Source organism: Carcharodon carcharias, chromosome 8 (assembly GCF_017639515.1).
Source record: "Carcharodon carcharias isolate sCarCar2 chromosome 8, sCarCar2.pri, whole genome shotgun sequence".
Lineage (NCBI taxonomy): Eukaryota > Metazoa > Chordata > Chondrichthyes > Lamniformes > Lamnidae > Carcharodon > Carcharodon carcharias.
Genome location: NC_054474.1, coordinates 113799894 through 113824680, shown reverse-complemented (window position 1 = coordinate 113824680; position 24787 = coordinate 113799894). Strand labels below are relative to the sequence as shown.

Below are 24787 nucleotides of genomic sequence, written 5' to 3'. Positions count from 1 at the left end.
GGCCCTTCCCCATTGCACGCACCTGGCCCTTCCCCATTCCACAGATGCCATTCTCCTCCCTTCCCCCTTCCCAACCCCTCCTCCCTTCCCCCTTCCCAACCCCTCCTCCCTTCCCCCTTCCCAACCCTTCCTCCCTTCCCCCTTCCCAACCACTCCTCCCTTCCCCCTTCCCAACCCCTCCTCCCTTCCCCCTTCCCAACCCCTCCTCCCTTCCCAACCCTCCCTCCCTTCCCCCTTCCTAACCCTTCCTCCCTTCCCAACCTGTCGTCTCTTCCCCATTTTGAAGGCCTTGGCCTTGTTTCTTGCTGCATCACCTGCCCTTTTTACAACGCTGGTCACTTTCCACACTCTTTGTCCATTTCCCTTCTCCATCTTGTGATTTCCCCTCATTTTTAGTTTACAACCTCATCAACATCATAATTTATTCTAACATTGATCAGTTGGTACCCTCCACCATGTATAAACCACTCCAGGTCCCAAGAATAATAATGTTCCCCTCCTACTACATCTCTCCCATGTATTCCGTCCTCCATTTCAATATTGACTAGCATGTGAACATGTTAAGTAATCCTGAGGTCACTACCTCTTTTGACTCCTCCAGTGCCTCTAAATTACTGGTTGTTAATATGCAGTGTTGCATAAGCAGGATTCCCCTGAAACTAAATACTGGGATGATTAAAGCCACAGTCTTTGGTTCCTGCTATAAATTCTATTCCTTTGATACCAATTCCATTCCTCTCCCTGGTGGCTGTCTAAGGCTGAATGTGGCTGCTCACAACTTTCGGGTCATGTTTAGCCTAAAGCTGAGCTCCAACCACATAACCACGCCATTACTAAGACCACCTCCATAACATGAATAGGCTCTAGACTTGCGCCAGCTCATCTGCTGCTGAAACCACCTTGCCTTTGTTACCTCCAAGCTTGACTATGGTTGACCTCTTATTCTAACCTTGTAAACTTGAGATCATCTAGAACTCTGCTGCCCACATCCTTCCTCGCTCCAGCTCCCATTCTCCACGCTCACTGTCCTACATTGGCTCCCGGTTGGATATTCAAATTGTCATCCTTGCTTCCAAATCTCTTCATGGCCTTGCCAATCCCATCTCTGTAATCTCTGTAACTCTCAGATATTTGTGCTCCTCTCTGGCCTCTTGAGTATCCCTGAATTTAATGGTTTAGTGTCAAACTTTGCTTCACAACACTCCTGTGAAGTGTCTAGGGATGTTTTATTTCATAAAAGGCACTATGTAGATATAATTTATGTCCCCATGCTTTCAGAAAGCATATCCATTCTCCTACTGAGGTGTACACAAAGTGTAGGGGCCAAGGCAGATGCTGTTGGCTGGTGGTCCAGTCAACGATGTCATCCCCACAGACCTCTGAATGGAAGGATGGACACAAATATCTTCCCATGGGCTGTCTCCCTGTCTACTTTTGCACCTTCCTATATTCCACCTCTCTCTGCACCTTCCCCACAACTTTCTCCCCAACCTGTCTTCCTCGTCATCTTCCTCCAACATTTCCTCCACCCCATCATCCTCCTCATCTTCCCTCCGACACCATTTCTTGTTTCCCTCCCCATATTCAACCCCACTTTCTCCACAGTACCTCCCTCACCCCTCCTCATATCCTGTCTGCTTCCCCTTCCATCCATCTCCCCTCCAGGTGTGCTATCCTTCCCCACTGCATTCATTTCATTCCCTCCCCTCTCATTTCTCCTGTTCTAGCTCCATCTTGTCTCCTCCCCTATTGGTCTCTCCTTCACTCCATAGCAAGTCATTCATGCAGATGTACCCGTGGGCAAAGTGGCTTGAATCCAGCGAAGCTGTCATTTGGGTCAACAGATGAGATCACCTGGCAACAGAGAGCAGAAAAGGTTCACATGTTAGTGAGCTAGAAACTCACTAGAAACTGGAGCATCCATGCTTTTGCTTAAAAGCAGACAATGGGCTGGAACCCTGGGCACAGATTCAATTCCCCCACTGAGCAGGGTTCACGTCCCCGTCTTACTGCTCTGGGCCAAAGGATTCGAGGAGGTAGGAGTTTTGCCTATCGCACAGAGATGGGAACATCTGGAAAGCTCCAGAACAGACTGAATGAGAGCAAGATACTGGAGAAGTGGGGAAATAGAGAAAGCCTTATTTGTACAAATATCATTCAATGTAATAGTGGTGTGAAAGGAGAAATATAACTTGCCTGCTCTGACAAGTGTTACTTTTCATTGACGTGTCTTTATGAACGAAAGGCTCGAGTTACTCGGGCAGCATCAGTGTGACATGAACTAATCACTAGACCTGAATCCACCTGTTACCTTGGGTGTTCCCAGGAAGTCTTTCATATTCAGCTCGTCCACCTCATGTTTGCGAGGTTTGAACACAATCCCCTCAGGCACATCAACTGGTTCAAAGGTGTTATTGCGCTGAAACAACAGAGCAAAGCTGCATCAACATTAAGAAAGACATGGAAGTGAGTCAGCTGTGGGTGAGTATGAGTCGGGAAGGGGATTGTTGGAAGGGGCAGTGTTAACGAGGAGGTGTGGGGGGGAGTGGGAGGACAGGGGCAAGCATTAGTTCATGGTGTAACATTAAGTACTTGAAATTCTATCTATGCTTTTGGTTCAATCTTTCCTGGAGCTCCTTCTGCCTACAGATCACAGTATTCCACCTGTACTCTCAATTGTCCAAATATCTCAGTGAATTAGCTGTGTGCTCATGGGATTGCTCAGACAGTTAATAACTATTTTTAGTTCCCTGGTTGTACAAGGCCTGTTCATACCCTTCTTCACATCATTATTTCAAGGTTTAACTGCAACATAAATTTCTTACTCAGACAATTAGCAAACTGCATGTTTAATGGCTTTTCAGCTTAAATTTCTCTGCTGACAGTCCTGAAGACGTTACAGCATAGATAGAGACCATTCAGCACATTGAGCGCATGCTGGCCCTCAATCTCCTTTAAAGAACAAAGAAAAGTACAACACAGAAACAGGCCCTTCGGCCTTCCAAGCCTGCACAGATCATATTGCCTGTCAACTAAACCATTTTCCACTTCCAGGGTCTGTATCCCTCTATTCCCATCCTATTCATGTATTTGTCAAGCTACCTCTTAAACACTACTATCATACCTGCTTCCACCACCTCCTCTGACAGCGAATTCCAGACACTCACTACTCTCTGCTTAAAAAACTTGCCCCGCGCATCTCCTCTATAGTTTTCTCCTCTCACCTTAAATCAATGTCCCCTAGTAATTGACTCTTCCACCCTGGGTAAAAGTTTCTGACTAACTACTCTGGTCCATGCCACTCATAATTTTGTAAACTTCTATCAAGTCGCCCCTCAATCTCCATCGCTCTATTGAGAACAATCTGAGTTTCTCCAACCTCTCCTCATAGCTAATAACCTCCAGACCAGGCAGCATCCTGGTAAACCTCCTCTGCACCCTCTCCAATGCCTCCATATCCTTCTGGTAATGTGGCGAACAGAATTGCACGCAATATTCCAAGTGTGGCCTAACCAAGATTCTAACCAGCTGCAGCATGACTTCCCAGCTTTTATACTCAATACCCCTGCCAATGAAGGCAAGCATGCCATATGCCTTCCTGACTACCTTATCCACCTGCGTTGCCGCTTTCAGTGACCTGTGGACCTGTACACCCAGATCCCTCTGCTCTTCGATGCACTTAAGGGTTCTGCCATTTACTGTATAATTCCTGCCTGTATTAGACCTTCCAAAATGCATTACCTCACATTTGTACGGATTAAACTCCATCTGCCATTTCTCCGCCCAAGTCTCCAACCGATCTATATCCCGTTGTTTACTCCAAGGAGAACAACCCCAGCTTCTCCAACCTAACTTTGTAGCTAAAATTTACCATTCTGATAAATTTCATATCCTTCAGTTGTGGCCTAACCAGAGCTTTATAAAGTTCAGCACAAATTCCCTGCTTTTGCAGTCAGTGCCTCTATTTATGAGACCCAACATCCCATATGCTTTTCTTTCTATTCTCTCAATAGGTCTGGCCACCTTCAAACACTGATGCACATTCACCCCCAGGTTCCTCTGTTCCTGTACACTCTAGAACTGGGCCATTTAGTCTATACTGCCTCGCCCTATCCTTTTTAACAAAATGCACCAACTCACATACTCTGTATTAAATTCCATTTGCTAGCCTTTCAATTCCCTGTGGCAGTCAATTGGTGTCATCCTCACCATCTGCCACAACTTCAAATTAATCATCATTGGAAAATTTTGAAAATTTACTCCGTTTTCCAATATCCAAGTCACTTGTATAAATTTTTAAAAAAGCAGTGGTCCCAGCACCAAACCTGGGCAAACACCACACTCTACTATCCTCCAGTCTGAAAAAGAACAACTCGCTTTTTTCTGTCCCTAAGCCAAGTCAAGCTGACAATGACCATCCTATTGCATGATCATAATCCACATAATCATGCTTTGCCTGTAATATTTTCCTCTTTGCTTCCCCTTTAAACTTACTGTTTTTGGCTTGCTTCTCACTTGAAGAATTCACCTGACAAAAATCTTATACTCTCTTTTACTGTTTGGTCATATCATTTCTGCCTCCTATATCATCCAAGGAGTCACTGGCTTTGGTACCCTGACCTTTTGCCCTTGTTGGACTGTACCTAGACTGGACCTGAAACATCTCCTCCTTAAAGATCATCAATTATAGTTGTCACTCATTACAGCACTCTTACAGCTTTTCCTGTCAATCATTGGTTCCATTTAACTCTGGCTGGATTCCCTCTCCTCCCATTGAAGTTAACCCTCTTCCAATGAAAAGTTCTACTTTAGATGGTTCTTTGCTTTTCCTCATTGCAAATATAAATCTTATGATATGATGATCACTCTTACCCAAGCGTTTCTTCACAGACACTTGGTCCAATTAGCCCACCTCATTCTCCAGCATCAGACCCAGCAATGCCTCCTTCCTAGTCGAACCAAGGATATATTGGCCAAGGAAGTTCTCCTAAAAATATTGCAGAAATTCTTCCCCCGGCTTACCTTTTCTTCTAATATTATCCCAAACGATATTAAGGTAATTAAATTAAAATTTGGGCAATTAAAGTGCTCCAATATCACGATAAGGGCAGGCGATGGTTTAGGGGTATTGTCACTGGACTAGTATTCCAGAGACCTAGGGTAATGCTCTGAGGACCTGGGTTCAAATCCCACCACTGCAAATGATGAAACTTTAATTGCAGATTTTTATTGAATTCAAAGTCTAATGAAACACCTGGGGGTGCATGAAATGTCGAGTAGTGTAAAAACCCATCTGGTTCACGAATGTCCTTTCTTCCTTTAAGGAAGGAAATCTGCCATCGTTACCTGGTCTGGCCTACATGTGACTCCAGACCCACAGCAATGTGGTTGACTCTTAACTGCCCTCTGTTGTATCAATCATTCAGCTGCATCAATCAGCTAAAAAGTCTAAAAAGAATGGAACCGGACTGACCACCCAACATCGACCTAGGCACCGGAAACCGCACCGGCAAACTCAGCCCTGTCGACCCCGCAAAGTCCTCCTTATGAACATCTGGGGGCTAGGGCCAATGTTGGGAGAGCTGTCTCATAGGCTAGTCAAGCAACAGCCTGACATACTCATAATCATGGAATCATACCTTACAGATTATGTCCCAGACACCACCATCACCATCGCTGGGTATGTCCTGTCTCAGCGGCAGGATAGATGCAGCAGAGGTGGCGGCACAATGGTATACAGTTGGAATGGAGTTGCCCTGAGAGTCCTCAACATCAACTCTGGACCCAATGAGGTCTCATGGTATGCCTGGTGCTGCTCCTGGCATGCCTTTCGGCACTCTTCACTGAACCAGAGTAGATCCCCTGGCTTGATGATAATGGTAGAGTGGGGGATATGCTGGGCCATGAGGTTACAGATTGTGGTTGAGTACGATTCTGCTGCTGGTATCAGGTCAACCATAGTGATTACCACATACCACCCTCCTTCAGCTGATGAATCAGTGCTCCTCCATGTTGAATACCACTTAGAGGAAGCACTGAGGGTGGCAAGGGCACAGAATGTACTTTGGGTGGGGGACTTCATGCCCATCACCAAGAGTGGCTCGGTAGCACCACTACTGACTGAGCTGGCCAAGTGTCAAAAGACATAGCTGCTAGACTGGGTCTGCGGCAGGTGGTGAGGAATCCACAAAGAGGGAAAAACCCTTTTGACCTCATCTTCACTAATCTGCCTGCTGCAGATGAATCTGTCCATAACAAGTGATCACCACACAGTCCTTGTGGTGACGAAGTCCCGTCTTCACATTGAGGATACCCTCCATCGTGTTGTGTGGCACTACCACCGTGCTAAATGGGATAGATTTCAAACATTTCAAACAGCAACTCAAAGAGCATCCATGAAATGCAATGGGACATCAGCAGCAGCAGAATTGTACTCAACCACAATCTGTAACCTCATGGCTCAGCATATCCCCCACTCTACCATTATCATCAAGCCAGGGGATCTACTCTGGTTCAGTGAAGAGTGCAGAAAGGCATGCCAGAAGCAGCACCAGGCATACCTAAAAATGAGGTGTCAATCTGGTGAAGCTATAACACAGGACTACTTGCGTGCAAAACAGCAAAAGCAGCAAATGATAGACAGAGCTAAGCGATCCCACAACCAACTAATCAGATCTAAGCTCTGCAGTCCTGCCACATCCAGCTGCGAGTGTTGGTGGACACTTAAATAACTCACTGCAGGAGGAGGCTCCACAAATATCCCCATCCTAAATGATAGGGGAGACCAGCACATCAGTGCAAAAAATAAGGCTGAAGCATTAGTAACAACCTTCAGCCAGAACTGCTGAGCGGATGATCCATCTCGACCCCGTCTTCAGCCATTTTGATTCACTCCACATAATATCAAGGATACCGCAAAGGCTATGGGCCCTGACAATATTCCGGCAACAGTACTGAAGACTTTGTGCTCCAGAACTTGGCGCGCCCCTAGCCAAGCTGCTCCAGTACAGCTACAACGCTGACATCTACCCAGCTATGTGGAAAATTGCCCAGGTATGTCCTGTACTCAAAGAGCAGCACAAATCCAACCCGGCCAATTACCACCCCATCAGTCTACGTTCGATCATCAGTAAAGTAATGGAAGGGATCATTAACAGTGCTATCAAGCAGCACTTGCTTAAGAATAACTTACTCACTAATGCCCAGTTTGGGTTCCACCAGGGTCACTCAGCTCCTGAACTCATTACAGACTTGGTTCAAACATGGGCAAAAGAGCTGAACTTCAGAGGTGAGGTGAGAGTCACTGTCCTTGACATCAAGGCCGCATTTGACTGAGTGTGGCATCGAGGAGCCCTAGCAAAACTGGAGTCAATGGAAATCAGGGGAAAAAACTCTCCAGTGGTTGGAGCCATACCTAGCACAAAGGAAGATGGCTGTGGTTGTTGGAGATCAGTCATCTCAGCACCAAGACATCACTGCAGGAGTTCCTCAGGGTAGTGTCCTAGGCCCAACCATCTTCAGCTGTTTCATCATCCTTCCATCATAAGGTCAGAGGTGCGGATGTTCACTGATGATTGCACAATGTTCAGCAACTTTCACATCTCCTCAGATACTGAAGCAGTCCATGTCCAAATACAGCAAGACCTGGACAATATCCAGACTTGGGTTGACAAGTGGCAAGTAACATTCATGGCACACAAGTGCCAGGCGATGACCATCTCCAACAAGAGAGAGTCTAATCTTCGTTCCTTGACACTCAATGGCATTACCATCACTGAAACCCCCACTATCAACACCCTGAGGGATTACCATTGCCCAGAAACTGAGCTGGACTAGCTATATAAATAATGTGGCTACAAGAGCAGGTCAGAGGCTAGGAATCCTGCAGTGAATAACTCACCTCCTGACCCCCGCAAAGCCTGTCCACCATCTACAACACACAAGTCAGGAGTGTGATGGAATACTCCACACTTGCCTGGATGAGTGCAGCTCCAACAACACTCAAGAAGCTGAACACCATCCAGGACAAAGCAGCCCGCTTGATTGGCGCCCCATCCACAAACATTCATTCCCTCCACCACCAATGCACAGTGGCAACAATGTGTACCATCTACAAGATACACTGCAGAAACTCACCAAGGCTCCTTCGACAGCACCTTCCAAACCTACGACCTCTACCTCCTGGAAGGACAAGGGCAGCTGATAGATGGAAACACCACCACCTGGGGGTTCCACTCCAACTCACTCACCATCCTGACTTGAAAATATACCGCCGTTCCTTCACTATCACTGGATCAAAATCCTGGAATTCCCTCCCTAACAGCCATGTACCTACACCACATGGATTGCAGCGGTTCAAGGCGGCAGCTCACCACCACCTTTGCAAGGGCAATTAGATTTGGGCATTAAATGCTGGCCCAACCAGCGACTCCCACATCCCATGAATGAATAAAAAAAAATCTATAGGTCTTGCACATCTCTGTGATTTCCCTGCAAATTCTCTATTCCTCTCTCACTATTTGAAGACCAATAGACGTGGAAAATAACAGCCACAACATGTATCACACATTATTTACAGCACGGAAACAGGCCATTTGTCCCAGCAATTCTATGCTGCTGTTAACATTCCAGGCAAGCGTATTTCCTCTTCATCTACATCTAGTGTGCTCAGGTAAATGGACATCAGTTTCTTCATTGTTATTTCACTCTTCACCACAGCTCAAACTCTCTCTTCAGACGGACTCTCCACATTTTAATAAGCCAGTCTTGGAAATACTTTCCAGAAAATAAATAGGCCCAAATTTAATTTTTTTGTTCAATTCGAAACAAGCTGCAATGTGAAGAAATGCAGCAAGTAATGTTGGGACAGCTACAACCTCATGCAGAGGGCACTATTAGGGTGAGCCTGCTGTGGACACGCAGGCAACATTAGCTCCATATATCAATCCCAGCTGCCATGGAACATCCAGGCAGATCTTGCAATACAGTTCACTTAATGTGAGGAGTAAAATCTCAGCGTGTTTCTGCACAGACATCCTGAACTCAAGACATCTCTAGAAACTGCTATAGGCTTCATCGGCATGAATGAGACAATGGGCCATAACCTCCAACTAGTGTCGGAAAGACAAAATAGTGTGGATGCTGAAAATCTGAAACAAAAACAAAAATTACTGGAAAAACTCAGCAGGTCTGACAGCATCTGTGGAGAGAAAGACAGAGTTAACGTTTCGAGTCTGTATGACTCTTCTTCAGAACTAAAAGAGAAGCAGAAATACATTTCAGATTTCTAGCAACCACAGGATTTTGCTTTTATCTTAGTGTCAGAAAGTGCCGCCCCGCAAGACTTGGAAGAAATAAATACCTGCTTACCTGGTCTTGAAAATTGCGTGGCCACTTCCGTCGCTGGAGCTGCCTGGGGCCTGCATCAAAAAACTCCTTGCAGGCCCCAGCGAAGTGTCGATCCAGCAAATTCAAGGAGGCCACACCCCCTTTTTTATGGCACCATAAAGCAGGTAGGTTTAAAAGGCCAGGGAAACTGACAGGCCGGGGGAAGGTAAGTGTCTAAGGTAACTGGATAGGATTTAGAGGGTGGGGTGTCTGGGGGGATCAGGTGGGGGGGAAAGGTCTATCAGGGATCCGGGGGAGGTGGGGGGATTTGGTTGGAGATCCAAGTGGGGTGTGGGGGATGGTTCCCAGTGCAGCACAATTGTCCAGAGGAAGTGTGCACTTCTGGGCAATTGCCATGCAAACCCCTACATGGGAACTTCCCAGAGAGATTCCCAGCTCATCTTTGGGGTACCCACCAAATTTGATGCTGGAGAGCATGGGGCTAATAAAATCTCAGGTGCATAAAGGCAGAGACTTCAGATTAAATAGTAAGGATTATCTGGCACTGCTGAAGGAGCACTCTACATTTAACACTGCTGAGGACAATGCAGCTTTTTACAATGGGATTTTATCTCTTGCAAACTCCTAGAGATTTGGATTGTGTCAGGAGGCTAAATTCTCACGCTAAATTTTTATAATATATATAAATTAACCATGATGATATATATAAAATTTTAAACACTGGACAAAGACTTTAAGATGACTGAAGCCATGCTGGCTATGACTCAAACAAAAGGATCTTTCTGGCATTCGGAGACGCTGCCACCTCATTGTCACTGAAGGGATGCTAATGGCCCAGCAAGATGCAGAAAACAAACTTCCAAAGGAATTATACAAAGACCATTTATATTTCTTAAACCAGGTCTGGCCAACATAGACTATCAGTGTCAAAAACAGAATTACCTGGAAAAACTCAGAAGGTCTGGCAGCATCGGCAGAGAAGAAAAGAGTTGACGTTCCGAGTCCTCATGACCCTTTGACAGAACTTGAGTTCGAGTCCAAGAAAGAGTTGAAATATAAGCTGGTTTAAGGTGTGTGTGTCGGGGGCGGAGAGATAGAGAGAGAGAGAGGTGGGGAGGGGGTGTGGTTGTAGGGACAAACAAGCAGTGATAGAAACAGATCAAAAGATGTCAACGACAATAGTACAATAGAACACATAGGTGTTAAAGTTAAAGTTGGTGATATTATCTAAACGAATGTGCTAATTAAGAATGGATGGTAGGGCACTCAAGGTATAGCTCTAGTGGGGGTTTTTTTTTTTATATAATGGAAATAGGTGGGAAAAGGAAAATCTTTATAATTTATTGGGAAAAAAAAGGAAGGGGGAAACAGAAAGGGGGTGGGGATGGGGGAGGGAGCTCACGACCTAAAGTTGTTGAATTCAATATTCAGTCCGGAAGGCTGTAAAGTCCCTAGTCGGAAGATGAGGTGTTGTTCCTCCAGTTTACGTTGGGCTTCACTGGAACAATGCAGCAAGCCAAGGACAGACATATGGGCAAGAGAGCAGGGTGGAGTGTTAAAATGGCAAGCGACAGGGAGGTTTGGGTCATTCTTGCGGACAGACCTCAGGTGTTCTGCAAAGCGGTCGCCCACTTTACATTTGGTCTCTCCAATGTAGAGGAGACCACATTGGGAGCAACGAATGCAGTAGACTAAGTTGGGGGAAATGCAAGTGAAATGTTGCTTCACTTGAAAGGAGTGTTTGGGTCCTTGGATGGTGAGGAGAGAGGAAGTGAAGGGGCAGGTGTTGCACCCTGGTCCACTCCTCCATCACCCCCTACTCCTCAACCCCCTCCTATGGCACCACCCCATGCCCACGCAAAAGATGCAACACCTGCCCCTTCACTTCCTCTCTCCTCACCGTCCAAGGACCCAAACACTCCTTTCAAGTGAAGCAGCATTTCACTTGCATTTCCCCCAACTTAGTCTACTGCATTCGTTGCTCCCAATGTGGTCTCCCCTACATTGGAGAGACCAAACGTAAACTGGGCGACCGCTTTGCAGAACACCTGCGGTCTGTCTGCAAGAATGACCCAAACCTCCCTGTCGCTTGCCATTTTAACACTCCACCCTGCTCTCTTGCCCACATGTCTGTCCTTGGCTTGCTGCATTATTCCAGTGAAGCCCAACGTAAACTGGAGGAACATCACCTCATCTTCCGACTAGGGACTTTACAGCCTTCCGGACTGAATATTGAATTCAACAACTTTAGGTCGTGAGCTCCCTCCCCCATCCCCATCCCCACCCCCTTTCTGTTTTCCCCTTCCTTTTTTTTCCAATAAATTATAAAGATTTTCCTTTTCCCACCTATTTCCATTATATAAAAAAAAACCCCCACTAGAGCTATACCTTGAGTGCCCTACCATCCATTCTTAATTAGCACATTCGTTTAGATAATATCACCAACTTTAACTTTAACACCTATGTGTTCTATTGTACTATTGTTGTTGACATCTTTTGATGATCTGCTTCTATCACTGCTTGTTTGTCCCTACAACCACACCCCCCCGCCCACCTCTCTCTCTCTCTATCTCTCCGCCCCCGACACACACACCTTAAACCAGCTTATATTTCAACTCTTTCTTGGACTCGAACTCAAGTTCTGTCGAAGGGTCATGAGGATTCGAAATGTCAACTCTTTTCTTCTCCGCCGATGCTGCCAGACCTGCTGAGTTTTTCCAGGTAATTCTGTTTTTGTTTTGGATTTCCAGCATCCGCAGTTTTTTTGTTTTTATAGACTATCAGTGTGATAGGATAAAGGATCCTGAAACCTGTTTTGAAATTCCAAAAGGCTGAAACACTAACAATCTCAACATTCCAGATTAAGAAATATACATTCATTGTCAAAGCCAAATTGGAGCAGTGGGAGTCACATGACTCCCCCCAGGCCAGTGGAACCTGCAAATATTGCCTTGTGGAGCTGCAAAGCTCAGTCTGCCATCTTCCATCAACCAAGCAGCAGGGCAGAAAAGGGGCTCTATCCAGGTTTGAATGCCTGGCCCCATCTACACTGTTTCTACTGCAACTTTTGAACTTCTGTACCAGACAAGACTAATTCGTCTCTGAGTGCCCATCTCATCATGGAAGTCATCTCTACTGGAAAAGTGAATTATCCAGCATCCGTTTACAGTCTGCCAACCTCTGTGAAGGAATACACCATTGTACTTTTGATTCTGGACTCTGGACTCACGTGGAACAATCATTCTTATTTTCTCTGTGGTCTTTGCCCTGTACTTCTTTCTTTATCCCTCTGTATGAATACACAAAGTGGGGGAGGATGTTGTAAACCCTCTTTCCGCATTTTTGAGTGTGTGTAAAATAAACTGACCTTCTGAGTTTATCCTATCTCAAGTTTGCTGTGGGGTTATTAATAGAAATTGGATCACACTAAGACGGAGGGGCTGGGAAGATACACCGCTGCTTATAAAGGGGGAAATCAAAATACCTTTCTGTTTATGGATGGGCATGAGAGGAGAAAACAGGCTAAGTTAAACCCTGCATGTCCGTAACAGAAACTGGGAGCTCAAGTCCAGAAAACCCAATTTGAATTTGTCCAAAGTCCAAGTTAAGAGACAAGCCAAATCTGATACAAAAGAGTCAATTAGAAGCCAAAAGGGAAAAACCCAATGGCTGAAACTAATTTTAAAACACAAGTAACTTACCACAGCAAATTCCTTTTTTCTAACACAATGAAAATGGCAACTTTTGATGCCCAGATGTTTGTCCAGCAAGGAAATTTCAACGGTGAAACTTTGGCAGTCCTTGACACAGAACAATTGAAAGCTGTAGCTTGGGAGTACAGTTAAAATTGCCCAGTCAAGTGAAGAGAAGTGAACTGATCCTGTTGTTGGTAGAACATTTGGATCTCACACTACTGGTAGAGCAGTTAGATATAGAGCTCAACCATGACTCTGAATCCCTTCCCCTGGTCAATTTTGAGCTGGAAAAGCTCAAATCACAGATAGAATTTCAGGAGAGAGAACACAAGAGGCTCAGGAGAAGGAAAAAGAAACGAGAAAGGGAAAGAGAGAGAGAGAGCGAGGGGACAGGAGAGGGAAAGGGAGAGAGAAGAATTCCAGCTCTAAAAATTGGAAATCAGAAAAGAAAACACAAAAGAGGGTGTGAGAAGCCCTCCTGCAGCCCGAAATGAGAACCTCCGGACACCGGTATATTCCCATTGCAATAAAATAGGCCATTCCAGGCCTGAATGCTGGAGATTGTGAGGGAAGCCGATTGGCCTAATAGGGCTCCATATGAGTAGTCTCCTGAAGGATGTCCCAATGGGTAGTGCAGCAGAGCAGGCAGAGACTCGCGCTACTGAAACCTACCCCTTGGAGGGCATGGCAGACAAACTCTAAGAGCTTCTGGAGTTTTGTCCTTTAAGGAACAGTGACCCCCTACCTAACCCAAAATGTGAGCAAGTCCATTGTACCGCTCCGGGACAGAGGAGCTACTCAGCCCTTAATGTTGGAGGGAAACCTATATCTACCCCACCCGATTCCTCCCTGAAAGCCAAAGTGGGAGGAGAGTCTGTGTTTGCACCCCTCCATAGGGTCAACCGAGAGTGACCATGTTTCAGGCCCTGTCACAGTAGGTACTGTCCCTGAACTACCAGAAGCAGGAATCGATTTCCTCCTGGAAAACGATTTGGCTGGCCAGATGTTAGTCATCAAAAAAAGAGGCCAAAGTCAACCAGCAGAAAACTGCAGGCGAACAGAAATATGGGAAACGTCCAGAGATCCAAAAGAGTGAAATAGTGAGGGCCGCATGATCGAAGTCAGGCCAGTAAAGTTAAAAGAGGTCCTGGAAGGGACAATAGAATTTAATATAGACTCACAGGACATCCCTGAATTAAATATGGACCAGAGAAGTCCCGGAGCAGGGAAAGAGATAGTGAGGGAGATGCCCCACGTAGTCAAAGAGCCTTAAGGAAGGCAAGATTTTAAACCAGGAAAAGGAAAGTTTAAGGAATTATCTGAAGTATGGCTAGTAAAAACCTTCTTTCTGACATTAGGTAGGGAAAAAGGGAGTCCCCAAACCAACGCAATGAGTAAGATGCCCTCCCAGTCTAAAAGTAACAAGGGAGATCAGCTGGAGCTGCACCTCCACTTGAGGGCAGAAATGTTCCAGGGGATAAGAAACAAGTTAGGAGAGCCCCCCCCCTCCAAATCCAAAGGCCCAACTAGGAAGCCATTGATTGGCCCTGACTGGTACCTTTACAGCAGATTTAAAAGTGAACCAGAGAAGTTCCCAAATTGGCCCAGGAGGAATGAGGGTGATGCTTCACTTAGTTGAAAAGCCATCATGAGGTACAGCAAGAGCTGGCCACCCAACAGAGGGCAGTAGAGTCCCTCAAGACACATGGTCTACCCCCCCAAAATGACCAGCAGAGTGACCCCCAACCAGACTGGATCCCATACCCACCTACCTTAATGCAGAGTCACAAGGCAACTTGACAGGCCTGCCCACTGCATTTAAAATGATCTGTAACACCACCTCAGGCTACAGCACTATAGCCCTACCTGATTATAGATGTGGGAGAGGCATCTTCCAGAAAGCCATCTTCCTATCATCTGAGTCAGAAAGGCTGTCCCAATTTCAGGAGCCCATTGCCCACCTGTTGCCATGCCAACCCAAAACATCTGGCAACAGAAGCTGGAACTCTCCAGTTGTGCTAGCACCCGAGCTGGACACTAAACTGGAATCCCCAAAAGAGGCCAAAGCCCCTTTAAAACACCCCCATCTCCTGACGATCAGCCTAACCACAGTCCCTGGGTCTGAACCCACAGGTTACCAAAGTGGACAGGTAGGAGCTAAGCTATACAAGAGCAGCTCGGCCCTACGACCAAAAGACCTGGCACTCTCAGAATGAGATACCCAACATTCCCCTGCAAAAAGCCCAGAGTAGCTGAACCATCACTCGCCCTTCGAGTGCTAACCACCTGAAAACCACCCCCCAGACCCTTTTGAGGACACTTAATCAGGAGTTGGAGAGGCAGAGTTCTGAAACCAAGGGCTTTGCTCATGCCTGATCCCTAAAAGAAGAAAATTCAGAACTTTAACCCTGAATAGACTTCCTCGTGCAGATGAATTTCAAATCCTCCCAAGCCACCTAAACCTTCCGAATACAAGGGCCGAACAATGTCCCTGCTGAAGCGTTATCCTGGGTTTCAGCTCAAAAAAAGAAATTGCAGCAGGGAACTATGTTTGCCCCGGCGAGCTGTGTCTGACGTGCTCGTGTGAATGAGAGAATACATGTACACTTCTTTACTTACTATTTTCTTTCTCGAGACCCCAAAATTTTGAACACTGGACAAAGAATTTAAAAATGACTGAAGCCATAGCTGGCTATCGCTCAAACAATTGAAACTTTCTGGCATTCAGAGAAGCTGCCGCCTTGTTATCTCTAAAACAGATGCTAATGACCCAGTGAGCTACAGAAGATCAACTTCCAAAGGAATTATACAAAGTCCATTTTCGTTTCTTAAGCCAGGCCTGGCAAATGCAGACTACCAGTCTGCGAGGACAAAGGACCCTGAAACCTCTTTTCAAATTCTAAATGTTTGAAACATTAACAATCTCAAGAATCCAGACTAAGGAATACGCTGATATAAAAACAAAAAACTGCGGATGCTGGAAATCCAAAACAAAAACAGAATTACCTGGAAAAACTCAGCAGGTCTGGCAGCATTGGCGGAGATGAAAAAAGTTGATGTATCGAGTCCTCATGACCCTTCAACAGAACTGAATAGAATTAGGAGAGGGGTGAAATATAAGCTGGTTTAAGGTGGAGGGGTGGCGGTTGTGGTTGTAAGGACAAGCAAGCAGTGATAGGAGCAGATCATCAAAAGATGTCACAGACAAAAGAACAAAGAGATGTTGAAAGTGGTGATATTGTCTAAACGAATGTGCTAATTAAGAATGGTTGGCAGGACACACAAGATACAGCTCTAGTGGGGGCGGGGTGAAATAAGACTAACGAGGCATAAAAGGTATAGATTTAACTATAATGGAAATAGATGGGAAAAAAAAATCTATATAAATTATTGGAAAAAACTAAAAGGGAGGGGGAAGAAACAGAAAGGGGGTGGGGATGGAGGAGGGAGTTCAAGATCTAATGTTGTTGAATTCAATATTCAGTCCAGAAGGCTGTAAAGTGCCTAGTCAGAAGGTGAGGTGCTGTTCCTCCAGTTTGCGTTGAGCTTCACTGGAACAATGCAGCAAGTCGTTGAACGGGAAGAGGACTCCTGCCCAAAGAAGTGAGCTGAGTTTTTCCAGGTATTTCTGTTTTTGGTTTGGATTTCCAGCATCAGCAGTTTTTTGTTTTTATCTCTGTGTTTAATTGACCTCACTTCTCTTCAAAAATGCCAACCTTGAAGAAGTACTGTTCCTCTCTCCGACAGGATTTCCGTATCTCTCTTTTGCCTTGTTCACCTTCATTGCTTTCCATTTCTCTCCTGGTGTTTGACAAGGTGTTTACTAAAACCTGCTTTCACAGCCATATCTCCTTTCTCAGTGACTGTCTCCGTCTCCGACTTACCCCACGTGGATTTCAACTGAAATCCATCCCTCATGTTTCGAACCCACCTAGGATTACAGGTATCTCCGGGACATAAAACGTTTCTTGGACTGCTGTTCCCGTCGCATTCTGAGATCCACAGTCAGTGCCATGCACCGTCACATGAACACACTCGACCTCTCCCTCCAGCAGCACCGCAGCACCTTTTTCAAAGCTGCACGTGCCCCCAGTTTCATTTTATTCTTTGTCTCATCCGACGCCTCAACAAGAAACTTTTTCTCTTTCTCTCAAGTGCTAAGGAACTCCAACAACTCATCGACACCAACACCCATCTAGGACCCTCCACCCCTGCCTGTCCCTCTGTCCCCACCCCATCTTCCAATCCCAGCCCCAGCCGTGTATTCACTATACCCCCTGACCTTCCCCTCTCCGACACTGAACGTTCAGTGCTCAGCAAAGGATTTAGTTTCATACCCTTATGCCCTCATCTCAATGAATTTCAGGCTCAGCACGATGCTGAACTCTTCTTCCTCTGTCTTCGAACCATGCTCCCTTCTTTGGGCAGGAGTCCTCTCCCCGTTCAACGGATCCTTTTACCCACCTCCAATATTCTCCCTCCACCTGGACTCCTCCCTCTGGATTCTTACCTTCTCTTGATCTTTTCATTGAGAACTGTCGGTGTGACATTAGTCATCTCAATTTATCTGCTACTCTCACCCATTCTAATCTGTCTCTCTCTGAACTTACTGCACTCCATTCTCTCAGGTCCAACCTCAACATTGTCATCAAACCCGCTGACAAGGGTGGCGCTGTTGTTGTCTGGTGCACTGACCTCTACCTCGCGGAGGCTGAGCATCAACTCGCAGACACTTCCTTCTACCTCTCCCTGGACCATGACGTCACCACTGAACATCAAGCCATTGTTTCCAGGACTGTCACTGACCTCATCTCCTTTGAAGATCTTCCTCTCACAGCTACCAACCTGATAGTCGCCCAACCTCAGACGGCCCGCTTCTACCTCCTACCCAAAATCCAAAAACAGAACTGTCCAGGTGGACCAATCGTGTCAACCTGTTCCTGCCCCACAGAACTCATTTCTTGTTATCTTGACTCCCTTCTCTCGCCCCTTGTCCAGTCCCTTCCCACCTACATCCGTGATTCCTCTGACACCTTACATCACATCAACAATTTCCAGTTCCCTGACCCCAACCGCTTCCTCTTCACCATGGACGTCCAATCCCTCTACACCTCCATCCCCCACCAGGATGGTCTGAGGGCCCTTAGCTTCTTCCTCGAACAGAGGCCCAAACAATCCCCATCCACCAGTACTCTCCTCCGTCTGGCTGAACTTGTTCTCACGCTGAACAATTTCTCCTTTAACTCCTCTCACTTCCTCCAAATAAAAGGCGTGGCCAAGGGTACCCGCATGGGCCCCAGCTACGCCTGTCTCATTATGGGGTATGTGGAGCATTCCTTGTTCCAGTCCTACTCAGGCCCCCTCCCACAACTCTTTCTCCGGTACATCGATGATTACTTCGGTGCTGCTTCATGCTCTCGTCGGGACCTGGAAAAATTTATTAATTTTGCTTCCAATCTCCATCCCTCCATCATTTTCACATGGTCCATCTCTGACACTTCCCTTCCCTTCCTTGACCTCTCTGTCTTAATTTCTGGTGTTAGACTGCCACCAATATCCATTACAAGCCTACCGACTCCCACAGCTATCTCAACTGCAGCTCCTCACACCCCGCTTCCTGTAAGGACTCCATTCAATTCTCTCAGTTCCATCGCCTCCGTCGCATCTGTTCCGATGATGCTACATTCAAAAACAGTTCCTCTGACATGTCCTCCTTCTTCCTTAACCGAGGTTTTCCACCCACGGTCGTTGACAGGGCCCTCGACCGTGTCCGGCCCATCTCCCGCGCATCCGCCCTCACGCCTTCTCCTCCCTCCCAGAAACATGATAGGGTCCCCCTTGTCCTCACTTATCACCCCACCAGCCTCCGCATTCAAAGAATCATCCTCCGCCATTTCCGCCAACTCCAGCACGATGCCACCACCAAACATATCTTCCCTTCACACCCCCGGCGGCATTCCATAGGGATTGTTCCCTCCGGGACACCCTGGTCCACTCCTCCATCACCCCCTACTCCTCAACCCACCTATGGCACCTCCCCATGCCCACGCAAAAGATGCAACACCTGCCCCTTCACTTCCTCTCTCCTCACCGTCCAAGGGCCCAAACACTACTTTCAAGTGAAGCAGCCTTTCACTTGCATTTTCCCCAACTTAGTCTACTGCATTGGATGCTCCCAATGCGGTCTCCCCTATGTTGGACAGACCAAACGTAAACTGGGCGACCGCTTTGCAGAACACCTGTGGTCTGTCCTCAAGAATGACCCAAACCTCCCTGTCGCTTGCCATTTTAACACTCCACCTGCTCTCTTGCCCATATGTCTGTCCTTGGCTCAACGCAAACTGGAGGAACAGCACCTCATCTTCTGACTAGGCACTTTACAGCCTTCTGGACTGAATATTGAATTCAACAACTTTAGATCTTGAACTCCCTCCTCCATCCCCACCCCCTTTCCGTTTCTTCCCCCTCCCTTTTGTTTTTGTGTTTTCCAATAATTTATATAGATTTTTCTTTTCCCACCTATTTCCATTATTTTTAAATCTATACCTTTTATGCCCTATTAGTCTTATTCCAACCCATCCCCACTAGAGCTGTTCCTTTTGTGTCCTGCCATCCATTCTTAATTAACACATTCGTTTAGATAATATCACCACCTTCAACACTTCTTTGTTCTTTCGTCTGTGACATCTTTTGATGATCTGCTCCTATCACTGCTTGCTTGTCCCTACAACCACAAACTTCCCCCACCCCACCCCCTCCACCTTAAACCAGCTTATATTTCACCCCTCTCCTAATTTTACTCAGTTCTGTTGAAGGGTCATGAGGACTCGAAACGTCAACTTTTTTCTTCTCTGCCGATACTGCCAGACCTGCTGAGTTTTTCCAGGTAATTCTGTTTTTGTTAAGGAATACGCTTCCTTTATCAAAGCTAAATTGGAGAGGTGAGAGTCACATAAACCACTTGCCCGCATCCCCCCTCCCTGCTCCTCACAGGCTGGTGCAGCCTGTAATATTGCCTTGTGGAGCTGCTAAGCTCAATCTGCCGTCTTCCATCTACCAAGCAGCAGCACAGAAAAGGGGCTCTGTCCAGGTTTGAATGCCTAGCCACATCTACATTCTTTCAATTGGAGCTTCTGAACCTCTGTACCATTGACTACAAGGGGATTATCCAACATCAGTTTCAGCCTGCTGACCTCTGTGAAGGAACACACCATTGGACTTTTGACTTTAGTCTCTGGACTCACGTGAAACAATAACTCTTAAGATTTGTGGTCTTTATCCTGTACCTCTTTCTTTTCTTTATCCCTCTTTTATCCCTCTTTTATTGTGTGAATGGCATTGAAAGACGATAAATCCCCAGGGCCTGAGTACTTAAGGAAGTGGCCTTAGAAATAGTGGATGCATTGGTGGTCATCTTCAGAGATTCTATAGACTCTACAACAGTTCCTACAGATTGGAGGGTTGCTAATGTAACTCCACTATTTAAAAGGGGAGACAGAGAGAAAACAGGGAATTAAAGACCAGTCAGCCTGACGTCGGTAGCAGGGAAAATTCTGGAGTCCATTATAAAAGATTTAATACCTGAGCACTTGGAAAATCAGAATCAGACAGAGTCAGCATGGATTTACGAAAGGGAAATCATGCTTGACAAACCTACTGGAATTTTTCGAGAATGTAACTAGTAGAGTTGATGAGGGGGAGCCAGTGGATGTGGTTTATTTGGACTTTCAGAAGGCTTTCGACAAAGTCCCACATAACAGATTAGTGTGTAAAATTAAAGCGCATGGGATTGGGGGTAGTGTATTGAGATGGATAGAAAACTGGTTGGCAGACAGGAAACAAAGAGTAGGAATAAACGGGTTTATTTCCAAATGGCAGGCAGTGACTAGTGGGGTACATTAGGGATCGGTGCTGGAACCCCAAGTATTCACAATATATATTAATGATTTAGATGAGGGAACTAAATGTAATATCTCCAAATTTGCATATGACACAAAGCTGGGTGGGAGGGTGAGCTGTGAGGAGGATGCAGGATGCTTCAGTGTGATTTAGACAAGCTGAGTGAGTGGGCAAATGCATGGCCGATGCAGTATAATGTGGATAAATGTGAGGTTATCCACTTTGGTAGCAAAAACAGGAAGACAGGTTATTATCTGAATGCCTATAAATTGAGAGAGGGGAATATGCAACGAGACCTGGGTGTCCTTGTACATCAGTCGCCGAAGGTAAGCGTGCAGGTTCAGCAGGTGGTAAAGAAGTCAAATGGTTTGTTGGCCTTCATAGCGAGAAGATTCAAGTACAGGAACAGGGATGTCTTGCTGCAATCATACAGGGCCTTGGTGAGACCACACCTGGAATATTGTGTGCAGTTTTGGTCTCCTTATCTGAGGAAGGATGTACTTGCTATAGGGAGAGTGCAGTGAAGGATTACCTGACTGATTCCTGGGATGGCGGGACTGACATATGAGGAGAGATTGAGTTAGTCAGGATTATATTCTCTGGAGTTCAGAAAAATGAGGGGGGATCTCATAGAAACCTATAAAATTCTAACAGGACAGAAGCAGGAAGGATGTTCCCGATGGCGGGGAGTCCAGAACCAGGGGTCACAGTCTGAGGATATGGGGTAGAATTTTTAGGACTGAGATGAGGAGTAATTTCTTCACCGAGTGAATGATGAGCCTGTGGAATTCACTACCACAGAAAGTAGTCGAGGTCAAAACACTGTACGTTTTCAAGAAGGAGTTAGATATAGCTCTTGGGGCGAAAGGGATCAAAGGGTATGAGGAGAAAGCGGGAGCAGGCTATTGAGTTGGATGGTCAGCCATGATCATAATGAATGGCGGAGCAGGCTCAAAGGGCCTAGTCCTGCTCCTATTTTCTACTTTTGTATGAATGCAAAAAGGGAGGGATGTTTCCTGTATTTTGAGTTTTTGTAAAATAAGCTAACTCTCTAAGTGCATCATATCTCGAGTTGACTGTGGCGTTATTAATAATAAATTGGATCACACCAAAGCCAAGGGGTTGGGAAATCTTCCACCACTTATAAAAGGGGAAATCAAAAATCAGAAACACCTAAGAGATACACTAGCTCAGTTTTGAAGCTGTAAGATGTTTCACAGATCAGGGATCATAGAAAGAAAGCTATTTGATACATCTAGTCTGCACCAGCTCTTACCTTACATTAAACTGTGTTTCCTACATGACAATAATTGTATCACAATGCTACAATTCATTGGCTGTGAAGCACTTTAAGACATTCAGAGGTTGTGAAAAGTGCTACATAATCACAAGTCTTTCTTTCTTCCATTCTATCCAAGTACAAACCAGGCAGCTCAACATCCCAATCTTTTTCTCCTTCAAGTATTTATCCAATTTCCTTTGGAAACTAGTATTGAATCCATATCTACCAACCTACCAGTTAGTCCATTCCAAATCCTAATCACTTGTCGCATAAAAATGTTTTTCCTCAAGTCACCTCACTGGTTCTTTTGCTGATCATCATAAATCTGGACCCTATCGTTATTAACCCTTAAGCCACTGGAAAAAATTGCTCTTTATTTACTCGATCTAAAACCTTCATGATTTTGAATAGCTCTATCAAATCTCCTCTTAGCCTTCATTGCTCTAAGGAAAACAACCCCAGCTTCACCAGTTGATCCCCATAACTGTAATCCCTCATTCCTGTATTTACATTTATACATATTGATACATGTCATTCCACTAAATCTCTTCTGCACCCTTTCCAAAGCCTTCAGATCCTTCCTAAAGTGTGCCCAGAATTGGACACAATATTCCAGCTGGAGCCAACCAGTGTTCTTTAAAGGTTCTGCATAACTTCCTTGCTCTATCACTTCTGTTTATCAAGCCCAGGAACCCACATGCTTTATTAACTGCTTTGTTAACCTGTTTTGCCACCTTCAAAGATTTGGATACATACCTCACAATCTTTTGCATTGAATTTCACATCCCATATGCTCATTCCACCAAACTGTATGTCCTCTGAGAAGTCTATCATTATCTTCCTACACTTCCAAGTTTCATGTCAGCTGTAAATTTCAACACTGTGCCCTGTATCCTCAAAATCTAAGTCATCAATGTATATCAAATACAACGAGTACAGGAAACCGTTTAGCCCCTTGAGCCTGTTCCACCATTCCGTGAGATCATGGTTGATCTGTGATCTAACTCCATATATCTATCTTTGACCTATGGCCCTTAGGACCTTCGGCTAACAAAAATTCTTTCAATCTCAGATTTAAAATTAGCAATTTATATTGCATCTGTTGCCATTCATAGAAGAGAGCTCCAGACTTCTATCATTTACTGTGTATAAGTGTTTCCTAATTTCATTCCTGAAAAGGTGTAATCTAATTTTTAGACTACGCTCCCCTGTCCTAGACTCCCCAGCAGTGAAAATAGGATAGATAGAGAGAAACTATCAGTTTCCCTCTTGAAAACTTTGATCAAATGTTAACCTCTTAAACTCCATGGGAGATTATGATAGTTTGTGTAATCTCTCCTTGTAATTAAATCCTTGGGAGTCCAGGTATCATTCTGGTGAATTTGCATTGTACTCCCTCTAAGGCCAATATATCCTTCCAGGACTCCAGATGTGGTCTAATCAGGGGCTTCACATAGCTGATGCATGACTTCTTGGACCAAAGATGAAAACAAGATGTGATAAAAACAGAAAATACTCAGCAGGTCATGCAGCATTTGTGGAAAGAGAAACAGAGTTAACATTTCGAGTTGATAACCTTTCGTCAGAACTGAGAAAAGTTAGAAACATAATAAGTTTTAAATCAAGAGAAAGGTGTGGGGGCAAAGATTTAATGTAATTGGTTGAAGTTTGAGAATTTTTTTCACACAGAAAGTTGAGGGTCTGGAATTCATTACCTGTGAGGGTGGTAGAGGTAGAAACCGTCATTGCATTTCAAAAATACCTAGATATGCTATAATCTACAAAGCTACAGACCAAGAGCTAGAAAGTGGGAGTAGGTTGGGTGGCTTTTTGTCAGCCAGCACGATGTGCCAAATGTTCTCTTTCTGTACCATAAATTTTCTGCTTTACTATCGATCAAGAATCATCATCACTCAGTAACAGGCTAAAATCTCCTTTCAGCAGTTAGTTTTTAAGTTTGTAAATAAGCTTCGATTGCTTTACATGCCTCTAATGTGAAGCTCTACTGAAATCAGTGCAAACTTTATTCCAAAGAGACACTGAATTCAATATGCCACCAGTAGTGTTTGCCAGACTAGTTAATGTGCCAATAGCTCGCTGTCAACTTGCACATTGAAGGAGGCATTATCAAAATGTCATCGCTGTTAACTGGATCCACGCCTGTTAGTGAAGTTAAAACTAAGACATAGCAGCTTTCTTTGCTGGAGAGAGTTTATTGGTTTAGTTCACAGTCAAAACTACTCCACCCACTCCACCACAAATACCCATCACCTGTTTAACAATGTAATTGACATTAAACATTAACAATGTAATTGCCATTAAACCTTAACGATGTAAGTAACAATACTTTGACAGTCAGCACTGCTCATCTCTGGAAATCAATGAAGTAAGAACAGAAAAAGCTTGAAAATCTCAGCAGGTCTGACAGCGTCTGTAGAGAGAGAAACAGTGTTAACTTTTCGAGTCCAATATAACTCTTTTCAAAACTTCAGTTCCTGGAGTTTCATTTTGGATATTGGACTCGAAACGTTAACTCTCTATCTCTCTCCACAGATGCTGCCAG

General features: G+C 45.2%; 1 protein-coding gene across 1 annotated transcript in view; it reads right to left on the bottom strand.

Moving 5' to 3' along the window:
* LOC121281482 (neutrophil cytosol factor 2-like) overlaps positions 1–24787 on the bottom strand; it is a 112759-nt gene that overhangs the window by 21635 nt on the left and 66337 nt on the right. Inside the window, exons 5-6 of the mRNA XM_041194427.1 lie at positions 2312–2419; positions 1795–1854 (exon numbers count right to left, since the gene is read on the bottom strand). Of these exons, the coding sequence (XP_041050361.1) occupies positions 1795–1854; positions 2312–2419 (168 nt within the window). The remainder of the gene's footprint in view (positions 1–1794; positions 1855–2311; positions 2420–24787) is intronic.